The following is a 19,940-nucleotide window of genomic DNA, read 5'->3' on the forward strand; positions in this document are numbered from 1 at the left end:
CGTTAATACATGTGTGCATTTACACACATGCGCGCACGTTTACACGCATGTGCATTTACTTGTGTGTGTGTGTGTGCATTTACACGTGTTTGCGCGCGTTTAAAAGCCCAAATGCATCGTTAGCCAACTACAATACCCCAGAACAGCAGATCTCACCAACAGTGTGTTTTTGTGTGTGTGTACGTATTTACATGTGTGTGTGCGCGTCCCAGAACAGCATATCTTAACAACAGAGTGTGTTTGTGTGTGTGTGTTTACATGTGTGTGTGTGTGTTTACGTGTGTGTGTGTGTGTGTGTGTGTGTGTGTGTGAACAGCAGATCTCACCGACAGTGGAGATGGAGGAGCCGCTCTCGTCCAGCACAGCCACGTTCTCCGACAGCAGAAGCTGAGTTTTGGGAATAACGGTCAGAATGCTCAGGATGTCCAGAGCGTACCTCACAGTGTCGGCCCTAAAACACACACGACCCAGAAAGAAGAGCACTTACTCACTGGTCCCCGCATTACACACAGTTTAAACAACAGTACTGGAGAATAGGGGTGGCCGATCTGCTCTAATTTTAGTGTTTTTCCCACACAAAACAAAGCGCTGTAGAAATAAATGCCCCTTAATTCACAAACTAATGACACATTTGAGCATATTATATTAGAGAATATTGTTTCTAACATGCTACGGTTGCACAGCATGCAGTGTTCAAATCAACCCAAGCCTTAAAACTGGATTCAAAATAAATATAGAATAATAAGGAAGCAAACATTAAAAAAAAATTTAGATGGAAACTGATCAACAGAGATGGTAAAATAATGAAGACGGAGAATAGGAGATTGGACGCCCTGGCACTCACAGGGCTTCCAAAATAGAAGTCTCACGTCCGACATAAAGACTTCTAGCCTAATAACAACTATATATCAGCTGATATTATACAGACCATATACACCAATCAGGCAGGAGAAATGGGCAAGCGTAAGGATTTGAGCGAGTTTGGCCAGATTGTGACGGCTAGACGACTGGGTCAGAGCATCTCCAAAACTGCAGCTCTTGTGGGCTGTTCCCGGTCTGCAGTGGTCAGTATCTATCAAAAGTGCTCCAAGGAAGGACCAGTGGAGAACCGGCCACAGGGTCATGGGCGGCCAAGGCTCATTGATGACCGTGGGAAGTGTACATGTGTGTGTACGTACGTGTTCACGTGTGTTTGTGTTTACATGTTTGTGTGTGTGTTTACGTGTATATGTGCGTGCTTGTGTGTGTGTGTGTGCATTTACTTGTTTGTGTGTGTTTACGCGTGTACGTACATGTTTACGCCTGTGTGCTTACGTGTTTACGCATGCGTGTTTACGTGTGTGAGCGCGGTTCCTCACCTGCCGTAGTACGTCCTCCAGTCGCAGGCGATGGAGATGAGCTGCAGAAGCAGATGAACACAGGACAGTTTGTGAAAGACTTCTGCAGGCTCCCAGTACAAGCGCGCCGGCCCGAACTCGATCAGGAACTCCACCATCTCCACCACCTGCTCATGGGTGTAGGAGCAAGCCTGCAAACATTACAACAGGAAAAAACATCAACAGCTCGTTTTCAGCTTAGAGCGGTTCACCTTAGCAGACTGCCACGATTTACAACTCAACGTCTTTCCAAAATCCTATGTTAAAAAAAATGATGCAGGATATTACACAACCAGTCAAAAGTTTGGAATAATAAAGATTTGTTTTTGAAAGAGTCTCTAGATTTATATAGTTATTTATACTCATTCACAAGATTTATATAGCGCTTTTAACAGACCCTATGGCCATCCCAAGCGCTTTACATATCGCCTCACATTCACCGACATGTAAGGCACCATCAGCTCGTCGGGAGCAGCTGGGGTTAGGTGTCTTGCTCATGGACACTTCCAACACTTGGTCAGGTGGAACCGGGGATTGAACCACCAACTTTTCGGTTTGTAGACAACCTACATGAACCACTGAGCCACTGCCGCCCCATAAATTTCTGTTGTGTTTCTCACAGAAACCGATCGGTTCGTGTCTTAAGACATCAGTGTGTCGTCACAGGGGTTTTGTGCATGTTGTCTAAGCATGTTTGTTTTACTCTCAGAGAGTTGTTACACATTCACATCATTATATCAGCAACGGTTAAGTTAAAAATCTTCATTAGTGTTCTCCTGAAGAAACAAACACACCTACATATTGATGCCCTGGAGGTCAGCAGATAAACATCACAGGCTCATTTATGGCTGAACTATCCCTTTAAGCCGCACTAGACTCATGACAGTGATGTACCTTGTAATAAGGCTGTGGGTGTATCAGCGCTCCTCCCTCCGTTCTCTGCAGAGACTGCTTGACCTGCTCCACTTTAATGCTCAGGTGAGCCTCGAAGTACCTGCGCAGAGCCATACAGGTGTGCTTGGCTGTCTGTCTGCTGGAGAAGATCTCATCGTCGCTCAACAGCGCCCCCTGGTCCTCCGGGTTCAAGATCTCCAACGTGCTAATCTATAACACACAGCAGACTTCAGGCAAACACTGCAGGCACACTAACACTTATATGGGTAATCAGCAGATCTGGACAGTCCCTCAGCTCATCTACTCGAGTCCTGTACTGAAGTTCACTGTTTGAGTCTCTGTGCTTTACTGGAGTATTATTTTTTCTGTAATCTTCTGACTTTAACTTCACTCCATCTGAAAGACAAATATCATCCTCTTTACTCCACTACATTTCTATCAAGGTCCTCGAAGTGGAAAGTCGTTTCTGTCGCAGCTTTGAAAGTCAGAGGATGATTTTTTTCTTCTTTAAAAGGTGTTTGGGTTTTTGCAGAAAGCCTTTCAGGAATCACTCTTGTAGAGTCTCGTGAAGTTCAATGATTTCACAGCATTTATTAAACACTGATTTATAGTTTAGAGCAAAATGGAAGAAGACGGATGTCCAAATGCTCATTTAGTGGAGTATTCACATAAACAAAGTTGATTCTGTCTTCAGTGAAGGTGAACAGTGTGAGAATATCAGATGTGTATCAGTGTATTGGATCCGTGCATTCGGCCTTAAAGTGACAGCAGCTTTATAAAGAGCTTTGTAACTTTTCTACAAGTATTTAAATGAGTTTAAGTTAGTCGTCTGCTAGTGTGTCAGATGGAGCGTCACTGACTGGCTTAAACCATGATGGCATAATGTGCATTTAATAAAATAATGCGCTGACATAAAGGAAATTTACATTTGATACTTAAGTACTTTTGAAAACAAATACTTCTGTACTTTTACTGCAGTAAAAATCAGTTTTTACAACTTTCACTTGTAACGGAGTAATATTTGACCAGCAATACTTTTACTTTTACTCAAATAGTAAAGCTCTGTACTTTGTCCACCTCTGTGGATAATAAAAGAACTTAGACCGTGTAAGGCTGGAAAAAGCTAGTAGATGCCGAAATGTCTAATCGCTCTGAGAAAACAAAGGAAATTAGCATCTGAACTTATTCATACAGTTAGAGTCTCTGTCCGAGACGACATCACACTGAGTGAACCATCTATGAATGACTCTAATTTACACGCCTTTCCTTTCACATGAAACTTCCCCCAAACTACTGCTCCCCCAAACTTGAGATCACCTGAAATGCACCAGAAATCTCTTTGTTACAATGTCAATCCTCACGATACAGTATTATATGTGTTTGATATCATTTGAAATGTCTCAGTGCGACTGGTACAAATATCTCTACTCCACAGAAGTACACTAGAACATCCTAAACGTTTAAAGAGTTTAAAGATATCTTTCCTTGGTGTATGGTGGGTGTGGCTTTCAGCCATTTGGCCTCTCTTCTAATCAAGTCTATAGGACCTGATCAATGCCAATTCCTATTGTTAACTGGTGTTTCCATTTGAAAGAGTTTCAAATGGTTCTGGGTATGTATCTGGTTCTGGGTATTTAAGGAAATGTTGCAAACAGCTCAGGGCTTGACACTTTAAACCGGTCAGCCCGTAATGCTGGATGTCTCAAGATAGCCAGCATTATGTAGTTTTCAGAAGTCAGGTATATATTTCATTCTTTACTTCAGACTATTTGATGTTATATATGGATTACCTTTGAATTGATCATGTAATTGGCTTTAAACATTTACCTGACTGTTAAATAAATTGTTACACTTTGATTGATTCTGACTTGCTCTGGAATTATTCAGGTTGGGTATAATTTCAACAAAGGGTTAAACGGAATAATTAAATGTGTAGTTAAACTATTAAAAATGAATGACCAAATAACCAAATGGCATTCTAACCCAAATTCTAAATTATAATTAAATGGAGTCAGATAACGAGGAATTGGAATAAAATCCCCTTTTCCCCGCTGAAAAGACGAACGCGCAGCGACCTTCACCCGCCGATCGTTAGCCTTCATTGGGACGATTTGGGCGGCCCACAATCGGATCTGGTGACGCACGAACCACTAAGCAAACACGAAGAAAGGCATACCAGGTTGACGAGCCGCCGGAGGCCATCTTGCTTGTCGAAGAGATCGAGGACGGCTCTGAAGGAGAAGCAGATAGAGAAGAACATGGTGGCGTGGCAGCATCCGGAGGCGTGGGAACACTCCAGCAGCCACAGCGTGTAGTTTACCACCTCGGATAGCAGCGAATGCGGCAGCATACACACCTGAGGCAGGTAGAGGAGGACACCGGGTTAAACACGCCAAAACATGCTCCTTTTTTTAAGGATTTTTTACTTGTTTCCAGTCCTAATATATCTAAATATTCTAGGCAACACTATTTTAAGGTTTAGTTATTAACTAGTTGCTTATGATCATGCATATCACTAGGATATTGTCTGTTTATGAGCACTTCTAAAGCTCATATTAATGCCTTATTCTGCATGAGCTTATTCTACATCCCTTAATCCGACCCTATACCTAAACTTAAACGCTACAAAAACTACCTTACTAACTATTAATAAGCAGTAAAGTAGGAGTTTATTGAGGCAGAAGTCGTAGTTAATAGTGAATATGTGTTCCCCATACTAAAATTCTTAAATCAAGATGCATTTACTAGATCAGCAAAACGACAAGATATTTATTCTTGTTTTTTGGGGAAATATCAAAATGAAGAGAGTTTTTGCTTAAAACAGGCAACATGATCTGCCAATGGGGTGAGAAAAATAATCTTATTTCTGTTCGGAAACAAGAAACAAGATTTCAATCAGAAATAAGATTATTTTTCTCACCCCATTGGCAGATCATTTTGCCTGTTTTAAGCAAAAACTCACTTCATTTAGATTTGATTTTTAAGAAAACAAGAAAAAATGTCTTACGTCGTTTTACTGATCTAGTAAATGCATCTTGATTTAAGAATTGTTAGATATTGTGGGATTACAAATTTATAAACTGTTAAATGAAGGTTCCAATCTAATAGTGTACAAGCTGTTTGTTATGTACATTAGTGTTTTACAGGTTTGAGGTACAGATTAACCACATTCTAACGAGATCAAGCTAAGCAGTCTTTTGCCTTTATGCACTTCCTGATCATTGCGCATGACAAGCTCAGAGCACAGTTGTGCTTTAGTCTCTGATAATGTGAATGTGTGAGCAATACTGTCAGAGTGATTGGATTTGCATCTACGCATATGATTGGCATTGTTATGCTGATAGGAATAAATAAAAAGTAACGCCTGCCCAAAAGATATACCTAAGTTCTCGTGGTCTTCACTTCTGAGTTTCCAACAATATTTAGAATAGAAACAAGACAAAATTACTAAGTCAGAAGAGCATTTTTTGCAGTGTAAAAGACTGCGCTCATCATACCCGCTCCATGGCGTCCTGGTTGTATGCGAGGTAATATAGGCACAGAGAGACGCCGGTGGCAGCCATGGAGGGCCGCGGGATCTCCAGCAACTTCGGCACGCCTCCATGCGCAACAAACTCCGCAGCAAACTTCTTATGGAGGAGAAGAGATGCAAGATACTGAAAGAGAGAGAAAGAGGGAACGTGTGTGATACACTGCAAAAAATGCTTTTTTGACCAAGTATTTTTATAGTCCAAACATCTAAAAATTCTTAAAACAAAACAAACAAGAAGAATTTACTAGACAAAAGAATTGTCTTGTTTTGGGGAAAAATAACAGAGAAAAATAAGTTAATGATTAAAAAAAATGTATCTTGACTCAAACAGAAACCAAGATTTTTTTGCGTACCCCATTGGCAGATAATTTTGCTTATTTTAAGCAAAAACTTTTAATTTTTAGTTATTTATTCCCAAAACAAGACAATAATATTTTCTTTTCTAGTAAAAAAAAAAGGATTTTTTAGATATTTCGACCAGAAACAAGACAAAAATACTAATTAACAAAAGCATTTTTTGCAGTGTACCCAAAAACAATCTCAAAACTAGCTTTGTAAAGCAAAACCACACACAGACACATTTTGAGTTTGTCATTATAACCAGTTTGAAGGATAAATCTTGATATCAAAACATTCAGTTGACCTGTGGAGTGTGTGTGTGTGTGTGTTACCTTCAGGGCTTCAAACGTGAGCTGGACGTCGTTGGTCTGTTTCAGGTCCATGTAGTGCATCAGGAGCTCACGAGCGCCGAGCTGCATGAAAACAGCCAGCAACTGCACACACAATCACAGCGGCTTCATTCAACCCATTAATGAGCTTTAAAAAGAGGACAATATACCTCAAATGCATTTAAGCGCTCCTGTAATGCCCTGTTTAACAAAGATGTAAAAAAGATGCTCCTGAGGGGGGGACTGGGGCGCTCCTGAGGGGCTTGGATCATTAAAACCATCATAAGGTCCTGGTCTCTAGGAGTGCGGCTTAGGGATGGCAAAAACTAAACGTTTCCTCGACCGACCACCGAGCCTCATTAGCCGGTTGAAACCGGTTAACCGATTAGTTTAAAATATGCTGCGCTATTTGAAATAACAGCCGCGAGCCGCGCCTGCAATTTCGAAACTCTGTCGCATCTCTCTGCCTCCTGCTCCCCCTCTCTCCCTCTCTCACACACACACACACACACACACACTTCCTTCCACTCACGTCACTTTTTTAAAATCCCCTACAGCGCGAAGCATGAGTCCCGCAAACGCGGCGCAGAGGAGCTTGTTTGTAATCTGAGGACAATGGCTCCTTAGTTTTGAAATGGGTGAAGGTGTTGAAGACAAAGGCGTTTGTCTGGCGTTAGAAGCTCATTTGAAACATTGCCGCGGCTCATTTAATAAAATGACAGCTCCGAAGAGACGCCGCTTTAGTTCGAGGTAGTGCTAACAATAATAAAGAAAGACGATCAACACCTTATGTGTTCCCACTGAAATGTAGATGTAATATTTTTCCAAATGTGAGCCCATCTTATGCGGAATGACGCTTCATACATCCCTAGTGCGGCTGTGGGACATTACCTCCTGATACTCTCCCAGCGGAGTGAGATACTGCAGGATGAGCCGCTGCTCTATGCCTGATGTGAGCGGGAACAGGTGGTAGTTATTCCCAATAACCCACGGGCTCATCTCAGACCAGCTGCTGTTGGACAGCTCGCTCAAGCTCCGCTCCGGCTCGGAGAAGTTCAGCTTCTGCTTCACTTTCCCACCATTCTCCCTCTTCCTCCAGTTCCTCATGCCTTCCTCCACAGGGCCGTCCGTCTCCTCCAGCTCAGACGGCACCGCCGCGGCCGGCTTCATCAGGCCTTTCATCCCCGCGCTGCACCGCCCCAGGCTCCTCAGGGCGGAGGCGGAGTCCGGCTTCTCCATCTGAGGCCTGAACTCTCCATCCACAGTCTCCTCATCCAGAGGCAGCATTGGAGCCAGACTCTTGCTCGGACGCTTGCTGTCCCTCCGGCTCTCCACCTCCTTATCCTGGAGCTCCCTCAGTCTCTGCAGCATTAAAGGAACCTGACACACAAACGGACAGCATTGTAAATGATGCACGTTGGTTTTAAAGGCGTCATGAACTGGCTTTAAAAAAAAAATATATATACTGTTGTCTAAGGTCAACTAATGATGTTTGTGTGGTTTTTACATTTAAAAAAACTAATAATCGGCTATTTTCTACACTGGTTTTGAGGCTCTCTCCTGAACGCTGGGTTCTGATGGGCGTGTCAATGGAGATTGGAAGTAAACGCCCACAACTAGGATTGGATGAGATTTGCATATTCAGACCTGCAAACTCCTCAGAGTAAAAAAGGTGACAGTGCCGGGGGGGGGGGGGGGGGGGGGGGGGGATATCATAGACTATATATATATCATTTATTTAATTAAAAATGCAGTAAAAAACGTAATACAATGAAATAATTCATCGCTAAATTAATATATAGTAAAGTGTGATTTATTCCTGTGATCAAAGCTGAATTTATCATCATTACTCCAGTCTTCAGTGTCACATGATCCTTCACTAATCACTCTCAGATGAGGATTTCATTATCAAGAAACATTTATGATTATTATCTGTGTTGAAAACAGTTTTGCTGCTCATGATCATGCTGCTTCATTTTTGCGGAAACCACCATACCATTCAAACATTTGTGGTCAAATTAAAAAAAGAGAGAAATTAATACTTTTGTTGATCAGACATAGGCTACATTCAATTGATCACAAGTGATATTTTTAATATTACAAAAGATAATTTATTTAATAAATGCTGTCCATTGAACCTTCTCATCAAAGAATCCTGAAAAATAAGATGTATCATGGTTTCCACAACATTTTTAAGCAGCACTACGGTTTTCAACACAGATAATAATCATAAATGTTTCTTGATTATCAAATCCTCATCTGAGAGTGATTAGTGAAGGATCATGTGACACTGAAGACTGGAGTAATGATGATAAATTCAGCGTTGATCACAGGAATAAATGACACTTTACTATAATCACATAGAAAAAGGCTGCTTTCATTTGTAATGGTATTTCACATTATTACTGTTTTAACTGTATTTCTGATTAAATAAATGCAGCTTTGGTGAGCAGAAGATAAACATTTCAAAAGCTGTCAGTTAGCACTGCATTATTCATATGATATAGGCCTACTTTATAGTCAATAAATAGCCTACATTGAGATGGCTTGAAAAACACACATAAAGTAGGGATGCACGATATTGGATTTTTGCCGATATCCGATATGCCGATATTTTTCAGCTCATTTTGGCCGATGCCGATATATGTTTATTTTTTCCCTTTGTTTGGAAACAACACCATTTTGAGCAAAAACTCAAGCAAAAAATGAAAAAAAAATTTCATTCTGGTTTCAGATTTCTGAGGTATCCTTCTTGTTGAAGATAAATAAATGTTAATAAAGTACTTTTTATGATAAGAGTATATTAAAAGCTCTGAAAATAACAATAATAAAGTCAGTAATTTTTCACCCCAGATGCCGCTGTAACCTAAATATTGTATTTTTGGATTTAACGTTTGTGCACATGAAGTGGGGGTGGCATGACATCCATTGATGCTGTCTTTTAATTCTACAATTATTGTAGAGCTCCTTTGATTATTTTTCATCATCCATTTCGTAAAATTTTATTACAGATTAATACACTGTATATAAAAGTATTTAATTTACAAGTGTCATGCTTGTGATTTATGACATCATTACTGATTTGTTTATTCAGAACAAGAAGTAACTTCAATTTATTTGTGTATTCTACTTTTCATTGTATTAGTGTAACAACAGCGCACCCAGTGCATGTACAAATATATAGCGGTCTAGCTGGAGGGCACTAGGACCTGGAGGAGCTTCTGCTGCTGTGGAGGCTGCCGCACGTGCTAGAGAGTGGGGAGACGCGATTGGGCTTGTTTTGGGCTAGTTTTGTTGTGAAAACGTGGCAAATCTGCTGCTGACGGTCACGTCCTTCTGTACGTGCATTCAGAAATTCAAGGCAGCATTTAAAAACAGCCAATATAAATCACTGTACATGCAATGTATTTTCTTGTTTTCACTTGAAGAATGACTGCAGTGCTGACATGGTCTTATCGCTGTAGCACTCCTTGCACACGTGAGTTATTGCAGGCACATATCAACACGTTATCATATCGGCAAGGCATATCGGCATAATGTTTTCATATCGACCGATGCCGATTTTTATATTTTAAGCGTTTATCGGCCGATTCCGATGTCGTGCCGATAATATCGTGCCTCCCTAACATAAAGCATATATATTGTCGCAATCGTCTGATTGTCGTCGTCACGTTTCATCATCATAACGATTGTTTTCCTTCAGCTGCAGCTCCAGCTCCAGTGACAAAGTTTCTACGAGTCCGCTTTTGGACTTTCTGTGAGAGCGCCTCCTCATATTTAGATACGAATAAAATGACAGGTCATGCATAGATTACTTTTTGTCTCTGAATTTAAATCTTGATGTATTTATCATGTATTCATGTATTGATTGTGTCCTCAAGAAGCGCGCAATCGAGGTAGAGAAAGCTGCCTTTAGCGTCCCTGTTAACTTGCCCGCCCTCGCGCAGGTAACGCCGGTTCATATCCCGCTCGGAGCGGGTCGACTAGGATCGGGAGACCCAGTGAACGTGCGGAGGATGAAAGTGCACTTTATTAAAAGTGCAGGGGACACATCCCGTAATCTACGCCCATGCTTGAATTGAACACTAAGCTTGCTTACTTCCATCCGTGAGACTCGCGTGGTATCTCGATAGCCAGGCTTATGTTTTGGTAACTCTATTATTATAGGGTTAGCCCTATAAACACACCAGGCGGCTACTATACCTTTCTGACAACGCTTGAGTAGCAATTCTTTATTTTTGAACTTTATAGTTACGTTCTTTTGCGCTTTAATCGGTTAAAACATTTGTTTACTTTATACATTGTGTGTATTCTTCAAAAAAGGGCTACTGTTAAAAGGTGCAGTGTGTAAGTTTTAGCAGCATCTACTGTAAGGGACCCGTGGTGTGAGTAGATAGAAACGGCTCATTCTAAAGTACCAATGACCATATTTACTTTAGTCCATTTTTGAAGAATACACTAAATGTATGCTAAGTTTAAAGGTTGAGTGTGTAAGTTTGAGCGACATCAAGTGGTGAGGTTGTGAATTGCAACTGCTCACCCATCTATTTCTGAGCATAGAGAAGCTACGGTGGCCCACACAGGACACGTGGTCCTCTGAGACAGCAGAAAGTAGCTAGCGCTTTGTAGAGAAGTTTGTCCCTTTAGGGCTACCATAGATAGACTTCACCTTAAGGGACCCGCGGTGTGTGTAGATAGAAACGGCTCATTCTAAGGTAATAACGGCTGATTATACTCCACTGAAAATATAGTTATGTTCATTATACTGCATTTCTGTCAATAGATCCTCATAAATACTACACACTGCACCTTTAAAATGTTCTTTTTGTTATATTATAAAAAACACTTAACCCAAGCCAGAAATTATTAAATAAGTCAGACAATCCAATTTTTTAACCTTTGGCAAAACATAAAACACATTATGTTTTATCTATTTATTTGAATGTTCACGGTTCAGTACACGCTTGGGATTTGAGTTTTTGCAGACCTGCCAACCTTGAAGAAATTTGATGAGTACTAGCCCCCCACCAATGTGCGCTTTACCGTTGCCCACCCGCCAGTGAGAAATCTATAACTCCATAATAAATAATATGCACATAATATACTTTCACCAATTAAGATGTATTAGTTACTCCATAACCAAATACAAGTAGACCATAAATGTTATACAATTACTGCAATAACGCCCAGCATTGAATTGAAAACAAACCTTGCATCACAGCCCATTCCATCATTGTGTTCATGATATTATAGAAAGGCTGGTGATGGTGAATCATCATACAAAACAGAACCAAAGACAGCCTAAACACAAAGAGCAAGACATAATAACATCTCGCATTCATGCACAAACTATTCACTATAGCACTAGCAAAAGTGTTTGTTTTCCAGTAGATGGCAGTAATCTTCAACTAAACTATGGCACATTTCATATTTTCACTATAAAACTGAGAAAAGTATTTTCTTTTATTTGAATCTGACATAACATTTTGCTATTATATACAGTAAATATTGTTACTAATGTAAATTTCATTTAATATTTAATCAAATTAAATATGAATTTAAATTAATCAATTTATTTAATTTAACACAACTAAATAACTGTAGAGTAAAAACATTAATAAAATATTTACTGATTTTTTGCAATCGTAGCCTAATGAAATTGACTATGGCCTACAGTAAACCTTTAAATAAGAGTTATTGAACTGTTTACACTGTCATATACAAAAAAAGAGCCTGTACTGCACAGGAAATAAAAATGAACACGGAAAACCTGACTACCTCACCAACGCATGAGCTATTGGCTAACACTGTATCCCCAGAATATCAGCAGTAATCTCCGTCTCCGATCGGCGCACAGGGACAAAAATAAATAAATAGTCTAAATAAAACGCACATCAGCAAACCTGACCTTACCTGAATAGGCTACTGTACAATTTTATCATAAAAAAACGTAATTTGGCATCATTTCAACATGCTGTTATTTAGCCCACTGCTAATTAATGCATACTGGAAAAAGAAAGAAAGCTTGAATAAAATAAGTTGGCATTATAGGCTATTTAACTCAGGGTGACGAGTCGACTAGGACGAGCCTGAAGAAATTAAACCGGTAATTTTGACTGAATGGAAAAGAGAGCGCGACTTTTTCAGGCAGATAGTGCAAATTATTTTATAACAGCAGGCCAAACAATCATACAAGAAACAAACTATGGAGCAACGATATTAAAACGCTGACTCTATTCATTCGCTGAAATTTGCTGCAAGTCCACCGCACTACAGTGCAACGTGCATGTTCACATTTTTAATTGTCCATAACAGCCCCAAAACTCGCCTGCTTGCCTTGCACATCTAATTAATGGGCAAAGTTTTCCGACGATTTTTCTTACCGTCTTTTTTTGTTGTTGCTGTGGATGTTATTGAGCTTGTAGAAGTTTAGCTCTTGCATTCTTCTGAACATCTCGCGCTGCCATTGCCCGATGTCATTTCTGATATAACTCCATAATCTGTCTATGTTTTAAATGCCTTTTCCCCGAATGACAGGCTGTTTTAAAATATAACTAGGCTAATATCATAACAAAATAACCCAGGCAGTCCCATCTACGAGATGGAGGCCTCCAGCTGGGCTCATAGCTTGCCAGATATTGTTACCAGGGGCTGTAACAATATATATATATTTTTCATATTGTATATATATATATATATATATATATATATATATATATATATATATATATATATATATGTGATTGGTTCAATCGCCACCCGCCCAAATTTATTTAAAATATAATATTCTGTCATGTCATCGGCCCGATCCGCGGCTGTTACCGCCAACCGCACATCTCTATGAGGCGGTTCAGCCGTGGCATGCAGCCTGCAGTTATCCGGCCGGCCTGCTTGAGTCCCTGAACACGTGCAGGCGCGAAGCATTTGACTAGGAGGGGCAGATGGGCGGAGGGTTAAAATGAAGCGCTCTGATCGGCAGAAAGTTTTACACACTGTGGCCCAGCGGCAGAATCAACATCATGGATGCACTGAGAGCGGTGAAATGCGAGATGCAACCTAGAGAGCAGCAACTCGTACAAGCGTACTTAAGAGTCAAAATACGTGCTGAGTACGAAAAATGCGTACATGTTGGAAGGTCTGGTTCTGCATTTTATTTATTAGTGTGCCTTTGAGTCTACGCGCTGATATGAGCAAATTTTCCACTCATATGCACTAAAGTTATGCGGCGTGTAGCCACGCTTGAAAGGCTGGAGTCAGAGAGTTATACTCACAGCACTACAGTTATTCTCAATCACTAAAGCTCATTATTTGCTGCGATTTAAAGCCGCGCCGGTTAAACATTTCATTGGCTGCTTATGCCCTTACATGAGCTGAGCGCACTAAAGCCTGTCAAACACACACGAGATTACTGGACTGAGTGTCTTACTGCGATAATACTGTCACACACACACACGGTTAACATATATAAACACAGTTGGTTATGTCTAAAGTGATAGTAAAGTCGTGTGTGTGTGTGTGTGAGATGCGGACAGGTCTTAAAGTGACAGCAGCCTATAGTGAACACTTGTCCTTAAAGGGACAGCTCACCTCTAAAATGATGTTAATAAAACAACAAAAGACAACGAGAAAAATCACTCACTGCTCTTGAATAAAATCAAAAACACTAACACCATAGTTTTTAATCAATGGATATATTATTTATAAGACTAGAGTTTTCATTTTCATTCAATTTCATACTTAATGCAGCTGTACATCTCTGAGCTGCCACTGTAAATATATATATATATATATATATTTATTTTATATTATACAATACACTAGGAATGTGCACAAGGGTTTTATAAGTAAAGTTGAGTTTAAGAAAGGTTTCAAGTCTTTTAGGTAAAAGAAAGAAAGAGTATCGCAATAAAAACACTCTTATTTTCCCTTTCTGTTCCTGTCGCCTAGGAATAGCAAAAAGACGAACCGAACTGAAGACTGTGGTTATAAACCGAGGTGTGTGTTGAAGCGTATTGTGGACCGCTAGCGTGTGTGTGTGTGCTACAGCGCTCAGCATGCAGTGGCCTCACCAGCACTGAGTTCTCCTCGCGGTAGTTAGCGGCGATGTCCTGGTTCTCCATCGCTCCCGCCAGCAGACCCGTGGCGTAGATCCTGAGCGGCTGCTCCGCCTCCTGAGCCCATTTAAACAAGCGCTCCACAATCCCCTCCTGTCACCGACACAAGCACACACACTTACAACACTCCACACACACACACAACACACTTACAACACACAACACACTTACCACACACACACACAACACACTTACCACACACACACACAACACACTTACCACACACACACACAACACACTTACCACACACACACACAACACACTTACCACACACACACACAACACACTTACCACACACACACACACAACACACTTACCACACACACACACACAACACACTTACCACACACACACACACAACACACTTACCACACACACACACAACACACTTACCACACACACACACACAACACACTTACCACACACACAACACACTTACCACACACACACACACACACACACAACGCCCACAACATGCACAACACACACACACACAACACACTTACCACACACACACACACACACACACACACACACACACAACGCCCACAACATGCACAACACACAACACACCACACACACACACACACTTACACACAAACAACACACTTACCACACACACACACACAACACACAACACACTTACCACACACACACAACACACAACACACAACACACTTACCACACACACACACAACACACAACACACACTTACCACACACACACCACACTTACCACACACACACCACACTTACCACACACACACCACACTTACCACACACACACCACACTTACCACACACACACCACACTTACCACACACACACACACACACAACACACACTCGTGATGCTGCAGAAGCCGCAGTGAGGACCACAGTACCTTCTCCTGGAAGACCACGGCCGTCTCCAGGCCGGGCATGATGTTCAACAGCAGTCTGCAGGCCGCAGTATTCAGAGCCACTTCACGGCTGCTCATCACATACGTGTTCACCAGCTGCACACACACACACAGTTTGTTTTTGTGACATATGGGGACAATGTATGTGACTAAATGTTAATTAATTGTCTAATGAGCCGTCATATGACATCAGTGTCATTTTCAGCCGTGATGGTCTTCAGGAAAACACACTCTTGGTCATGTGATGTTTAACTGTATCATACATTATAAATATAAAAATGTCACATTGTGAATGTTTAGCGTGGTTTCTCTGTGTGAGCGGCTCATGTGTTGTGATTTCGGTGATTTCGTGTTCTTATTAGGAGGACCCACAAATATTCCCCCATTGCATCATTATACATTATACTGAACATTATATATAGTCGCTTAATGTAGTAAGGTCACTGAAACTCTGAAAACTTTAGTTTCCCCCTCAGGCATTACTTCCTCTCTCCCCGTGCTCATCTCGTCCCGCCTCTCCTGCTATAAAGCACTACACCTATGAGAATAACCCCTCTGAAACGCTGTGAATAATCACACTACTAAAACTAAATGTGCTCTGGTGAATTAAATGATGTTTGCGCTTTGACTTTGAGGAGTGTGTGTGCGCTTTAGATGATCAATGCAATCCGTCTCCGCTCTAATCGCAGGAACGCTCGACAGAATGGCCGCTCATCTCAAACTGGAAATATTCAGCTCATCTTGAACTCTAATTCTGCCTTTACTCTCTCGTGTTGTTTTCTCAGTCATCAGACTACAGTATGAGTAAATCTGTTCATCATAAGCCGTCACTCGTGTCTCTTCAGGAGACTTGGGTTCTGATAATACACTCCATTAGTTATTCTTACGATGCCTTTAGGACGTTTGTTTTGGATCTTTTAAGTTTGAGAGGAATAATGACTTTAAACGAAGGGACAGAAATCCCTCAGGACTCATAAAGAATATAATGCGTTCAGAAGTTAAACAAAAAACAACATGATGGTGAGTTCATGATGACCGCTCGTTTACATTAGTGGTGATTTGTGAATGTGTGTTTGGGTGAATTAACCGTATTAGGCCGACTACAGCAAGCGGAGGTTCGGATTAAAAACACTCGCGAATCATAGTTTCCATCAACGATACATATCGTCACATTCTTATATCGTGATATATCGTTGCACCCCTAGTCAATTTACTTGCAATTTCTTCCCCCAAAATTGGACTATTTTGTCTTTGAGCGTCGGCTCTCCGCCCCTTTGGGCTGTTGTTCATTAGATATCGTTTGTAATAATATAATTTCCATTTTAAAGCAGTATTCTCACCAGTTTGACATTTTAAATCTGCATTTGTGATATTTTTACCCTTTATAAAGGGCCTTTTCCCCTAATCTTATTAAACATAAGCTATGATTCAGGTTTCATATTCTTAAATTCTTTCATTAATAAATTAAACTAGAATAAGACACTATAGGGCTGTTACCAGTCAAATTAAAAAATTTACACTGAACAATTGCAACTGCATTATATAATGTTATGAGATTGTTCTAAGAAAAATCAGAGCCTTATGAAGATTAATAATCACATTAGACAGTGTCGGCATTTGTGTTTCCATCCCCAAAAAATCTAAAAATGATCGTTAAGACACTCGTTATGCCACTGAAGACTTTATATAATCATACATTTAACAAAACTGAACTTTGGTCGCACACGTCAAACAACGAGAGAAAATCCCTTCAGTTTGTTTACATTTGATTGCTTAATTTCTGTAGTATTTCTCGAATGCTACTGTTAAACAGAACTACTGACACTTGTAGCACATTTTATTTTAATTTATCATCAGACTGTATTCGTCCTATTGTTGGCGGTAGTTCTCTTATTGAGGTTTACTTCAGTAATTGACCGTTTGCAAAGACCCGCCCCCTTTAGTTACTGTTGCTATGTCCGACCAGCTCACACACACACACACACACACACGTTTGTTTTTGTGAAATATGGGGACATTCCATAGGCGTAATGGTTTTTATACTGTACAAACCGTATTTTCTATCCCCTTACACTGAACCTACCAATCACTCACTCACTCTCACACACACACACACACACACACACAACACACACACACACACACACACACTGCCCCTAAACCTACCCATCACAGAACACATTCTGCATTTTTACTTTCTCATAAAAACTCCTCCTGTGTGATTTATAAGCCTTTTGTAAAGTGGGGCCATGGGTAATGTCCTCATATTTCACCCTCTCCTGTAATACCTGTGTCATAACCGCCCGCAGACACACACACACACACACACACACGGTTATTGTGATTATGCATCCGATCTTACCGCATTCATAAAGTCATCGTTCTTGAACAAGATTTTCAACAGGTGTCCCAGCATGCACTCTGGGTCTGCACGCCCTTTAGAGCAAAACAAGAACTCAATATTAGATTATATCTATCCGGAGACACTCATGATGATGATGAAGGCTCACCTGGATGGCGGTCATCAAACGGGTCAGGGTCCGCTTTATGATACTCCTCTGTCTCCCGCTCAACCAGATCCGAAATCCTACAGACAGGAAAAGAGGGAGCAAAGCCTTTAAAGGGACACACCAATAACACTTGTGTCTGATTCTTTCATGTTTGGTACTCAAGGAAACAGAGCATCAAACCCAATGTTTCAACTTAATACACACAGATATGATGAGTTCATAATTATGATGTCTCCGCCACTGATCCAGTGATTCACTGACTCGCTCATAAAGACTTCACTTGTTTCATTACTGGAGGAATCAGCAAACCTCTCGAGTGAATGATTGAATGTGTGTGTGTGTGTGTGTGTGTGTGTGTGTGTGTGTGTGTGTGTGTGTGTGTGTGTGTGTGTGTGTGTGTGTGTGTGTGTGTGTGTGTGTGTCTCTCTCACCTGGTCAGGATGTGCAGTAGTTCGCTGGATCCGGCCTGTTGTTCCCGCTCCCACTGCTCCAGAAGAGAGCTCAGCTCCGCTTTAGAGTCCACACCTGCTCCATCCCCACCGGCAGACGCCATCAGCCTGACACACACACACACACACACACACACACACACACACACACACACACACACACACACACACACTTCAGTGCGCAACGCCACAACAACACTTGATGGACATGGACATCCTTAATCCATAAACATAGGAGAACACACACTGACCTCACACACACTCTCTCTCTCACACACACACACACACACTTTCTCTCTCTCTCTCTCTCTCTCTCTCACACACACACACACTCTTTCTCTCTCTCTCTCTCTCTCACACACACACACTCTCTCTCTCTTACACACACTCTCTCCCTCTCCCTCTCGCACACTCTCACTCTCTCACACACACTCTCTCTCTTACACACACTCTCACACACTCTCTCTCTCTCTCACACACACACACACACACACTTGATGGACATGTCATCACCGAGAACCACAAACATTAATTCATAAACATAGGAAGTAAAACTTGAAAAATAGCTGAATAAATCATTATTGAGGCAGAAGAGCTTCTGATGAGAATGGTGATGATGAATGAGCAGTGTCTGAGTCCGGGTCGCCGGTGATGAAATATATTAATAAACTCATTAACCGGGTGAGAGTGTCATGAAACACCTGCTAATATGAGCTAGCCGGCTTATTCGCTAAAGAAACGCGTAGCTAGCACATTTATAACGTGTATGTAAATATTTAATGTTTACACGTTTACTGAAGCACACACTGGGTTGACATGTGAACACACTCACACACACACATGTAAACAGTGTGTATAATGTCGTTTGGCGCGCGAGGACTCACCTTCAGCGCGCGCGCGCACCCCGCCTCAGACTCACTAACGGCTCTCGGTCCCCTCACGAGCTGCTGAGACGCGTCGCGGACCGTTATAAGCACATGAATAGCGTCGCTTAGGAGCTCATGACACTCGTGTCCGCCTTTAGCAATGTGCTGCAACTTTATGATGGCGATCTCTGAGCGCGTCATCGCCCGGCGACGACAGGAAGGCGTCGATGACGTCAGACCCTATGGCAGTGACAGGAAGGCGAACACTTTTTTTTTTTTTTATTATTTTTTTATTTTATTTAAAGTATCAAGATTTACAAACAAACATGGCTGCATAGAATCAGTTACTTCAAAATAGGACATACAGGATATAGCCTGAGGGAGCAGCTCTTAATATAAACAGTGGAAGGCGAACACGAGGAACGTTCGTTTGCTTGAAAAAAATAAATAAATATATTATATATATACGTGCAACAAATCCTACATTTCCTATTATAATAACGCTTACACATCCCCTGGGCACTCTTTAAATAAGGATTTTTAAAAATCCTAATAAATAAAAAACCTGTCCACCCTAATCTTTGGATAAAATATAACAGCAGCTTCAAAGTAGATCCTGTTCGTTAGTAACT

At 41.0% G+C, this 19,940-nt stretch overlaps 1 protein-coding gene across 1 annotated transcript in view; it reads right to left on the reverse strand.

The window, feature by feature from the left end:
• Nucleotides 1-19,530, reverse strand: part of LOC137038384 (DDB1- and CUL4-associated factor 1) — a 41,884-nt gene extending 22,354 nt beyond the window's left edge. The window contains exons 1-13 of the mRNA XM_067412894.1: nt 19,327-19,530; nt 18,425-18,550; nt 17,994-18,070; nt 17,846-17,919; nt 15,466-15,579; nt 14,540-14,677; nt 7,362-7,850; nt 6,474-6,575; nt 5,768-5,926; nt 4,447-4,626; nt 2,271-2,480; nt 1,359-1,528; nt 327-451 (exon numbers count right to left, since the gene is read on the reverse strand). Coding sequence (XP_067268995.1) covers nt 327-451; nt 1,359-1,528; nt 2,271-2,480; nt 4,447-4,626; nt 5,768-5,926; nt 6,474-6,575; nt 7,362-7,850; nt 14,540-14,677; nt 15,466-15,579; nt 17,846-17,919; nt 17,994-18,070; nt 18,425-18,546 — 1,960 coding nt within the window. The 5' untranslated portion in view covers nt 18,547-18,550; nt 19,327-19,530. The remainder of the gene's footprint in view (nt 1-326; nt 452-1,358; nt 1,529-2,270; nt 2,481-4,446; nt 4,627-5,767; nt 5,927-6,473; nt 6,576-7,361; nt 7,851-14,539; nt 14,678-15,465; nt 15,580-17,845; nt 17,920-17,993; nt 18,071-18,424; nt 18,551-19,326) is intronic.
• Nucleotides 19,531-19,940: the final 410 nt, after the last annotated feature.

This window comes from Pseudorasbora parva, chromosome 13 (genome assembly GCF_024679245.1).
Source record: "Pseudorasbora parva isolate DD20220531a chromosome 13, ASM2467924v1, whole genome shotgun sequence".
In the NCBI taxonomy this organism is placed as follows: Eukaryota; Metazoa; Chordata; class Actinopteri; order Cypriniformes; family Gobionidae; genus Pseudorasbora; species Pseudorasbora parva.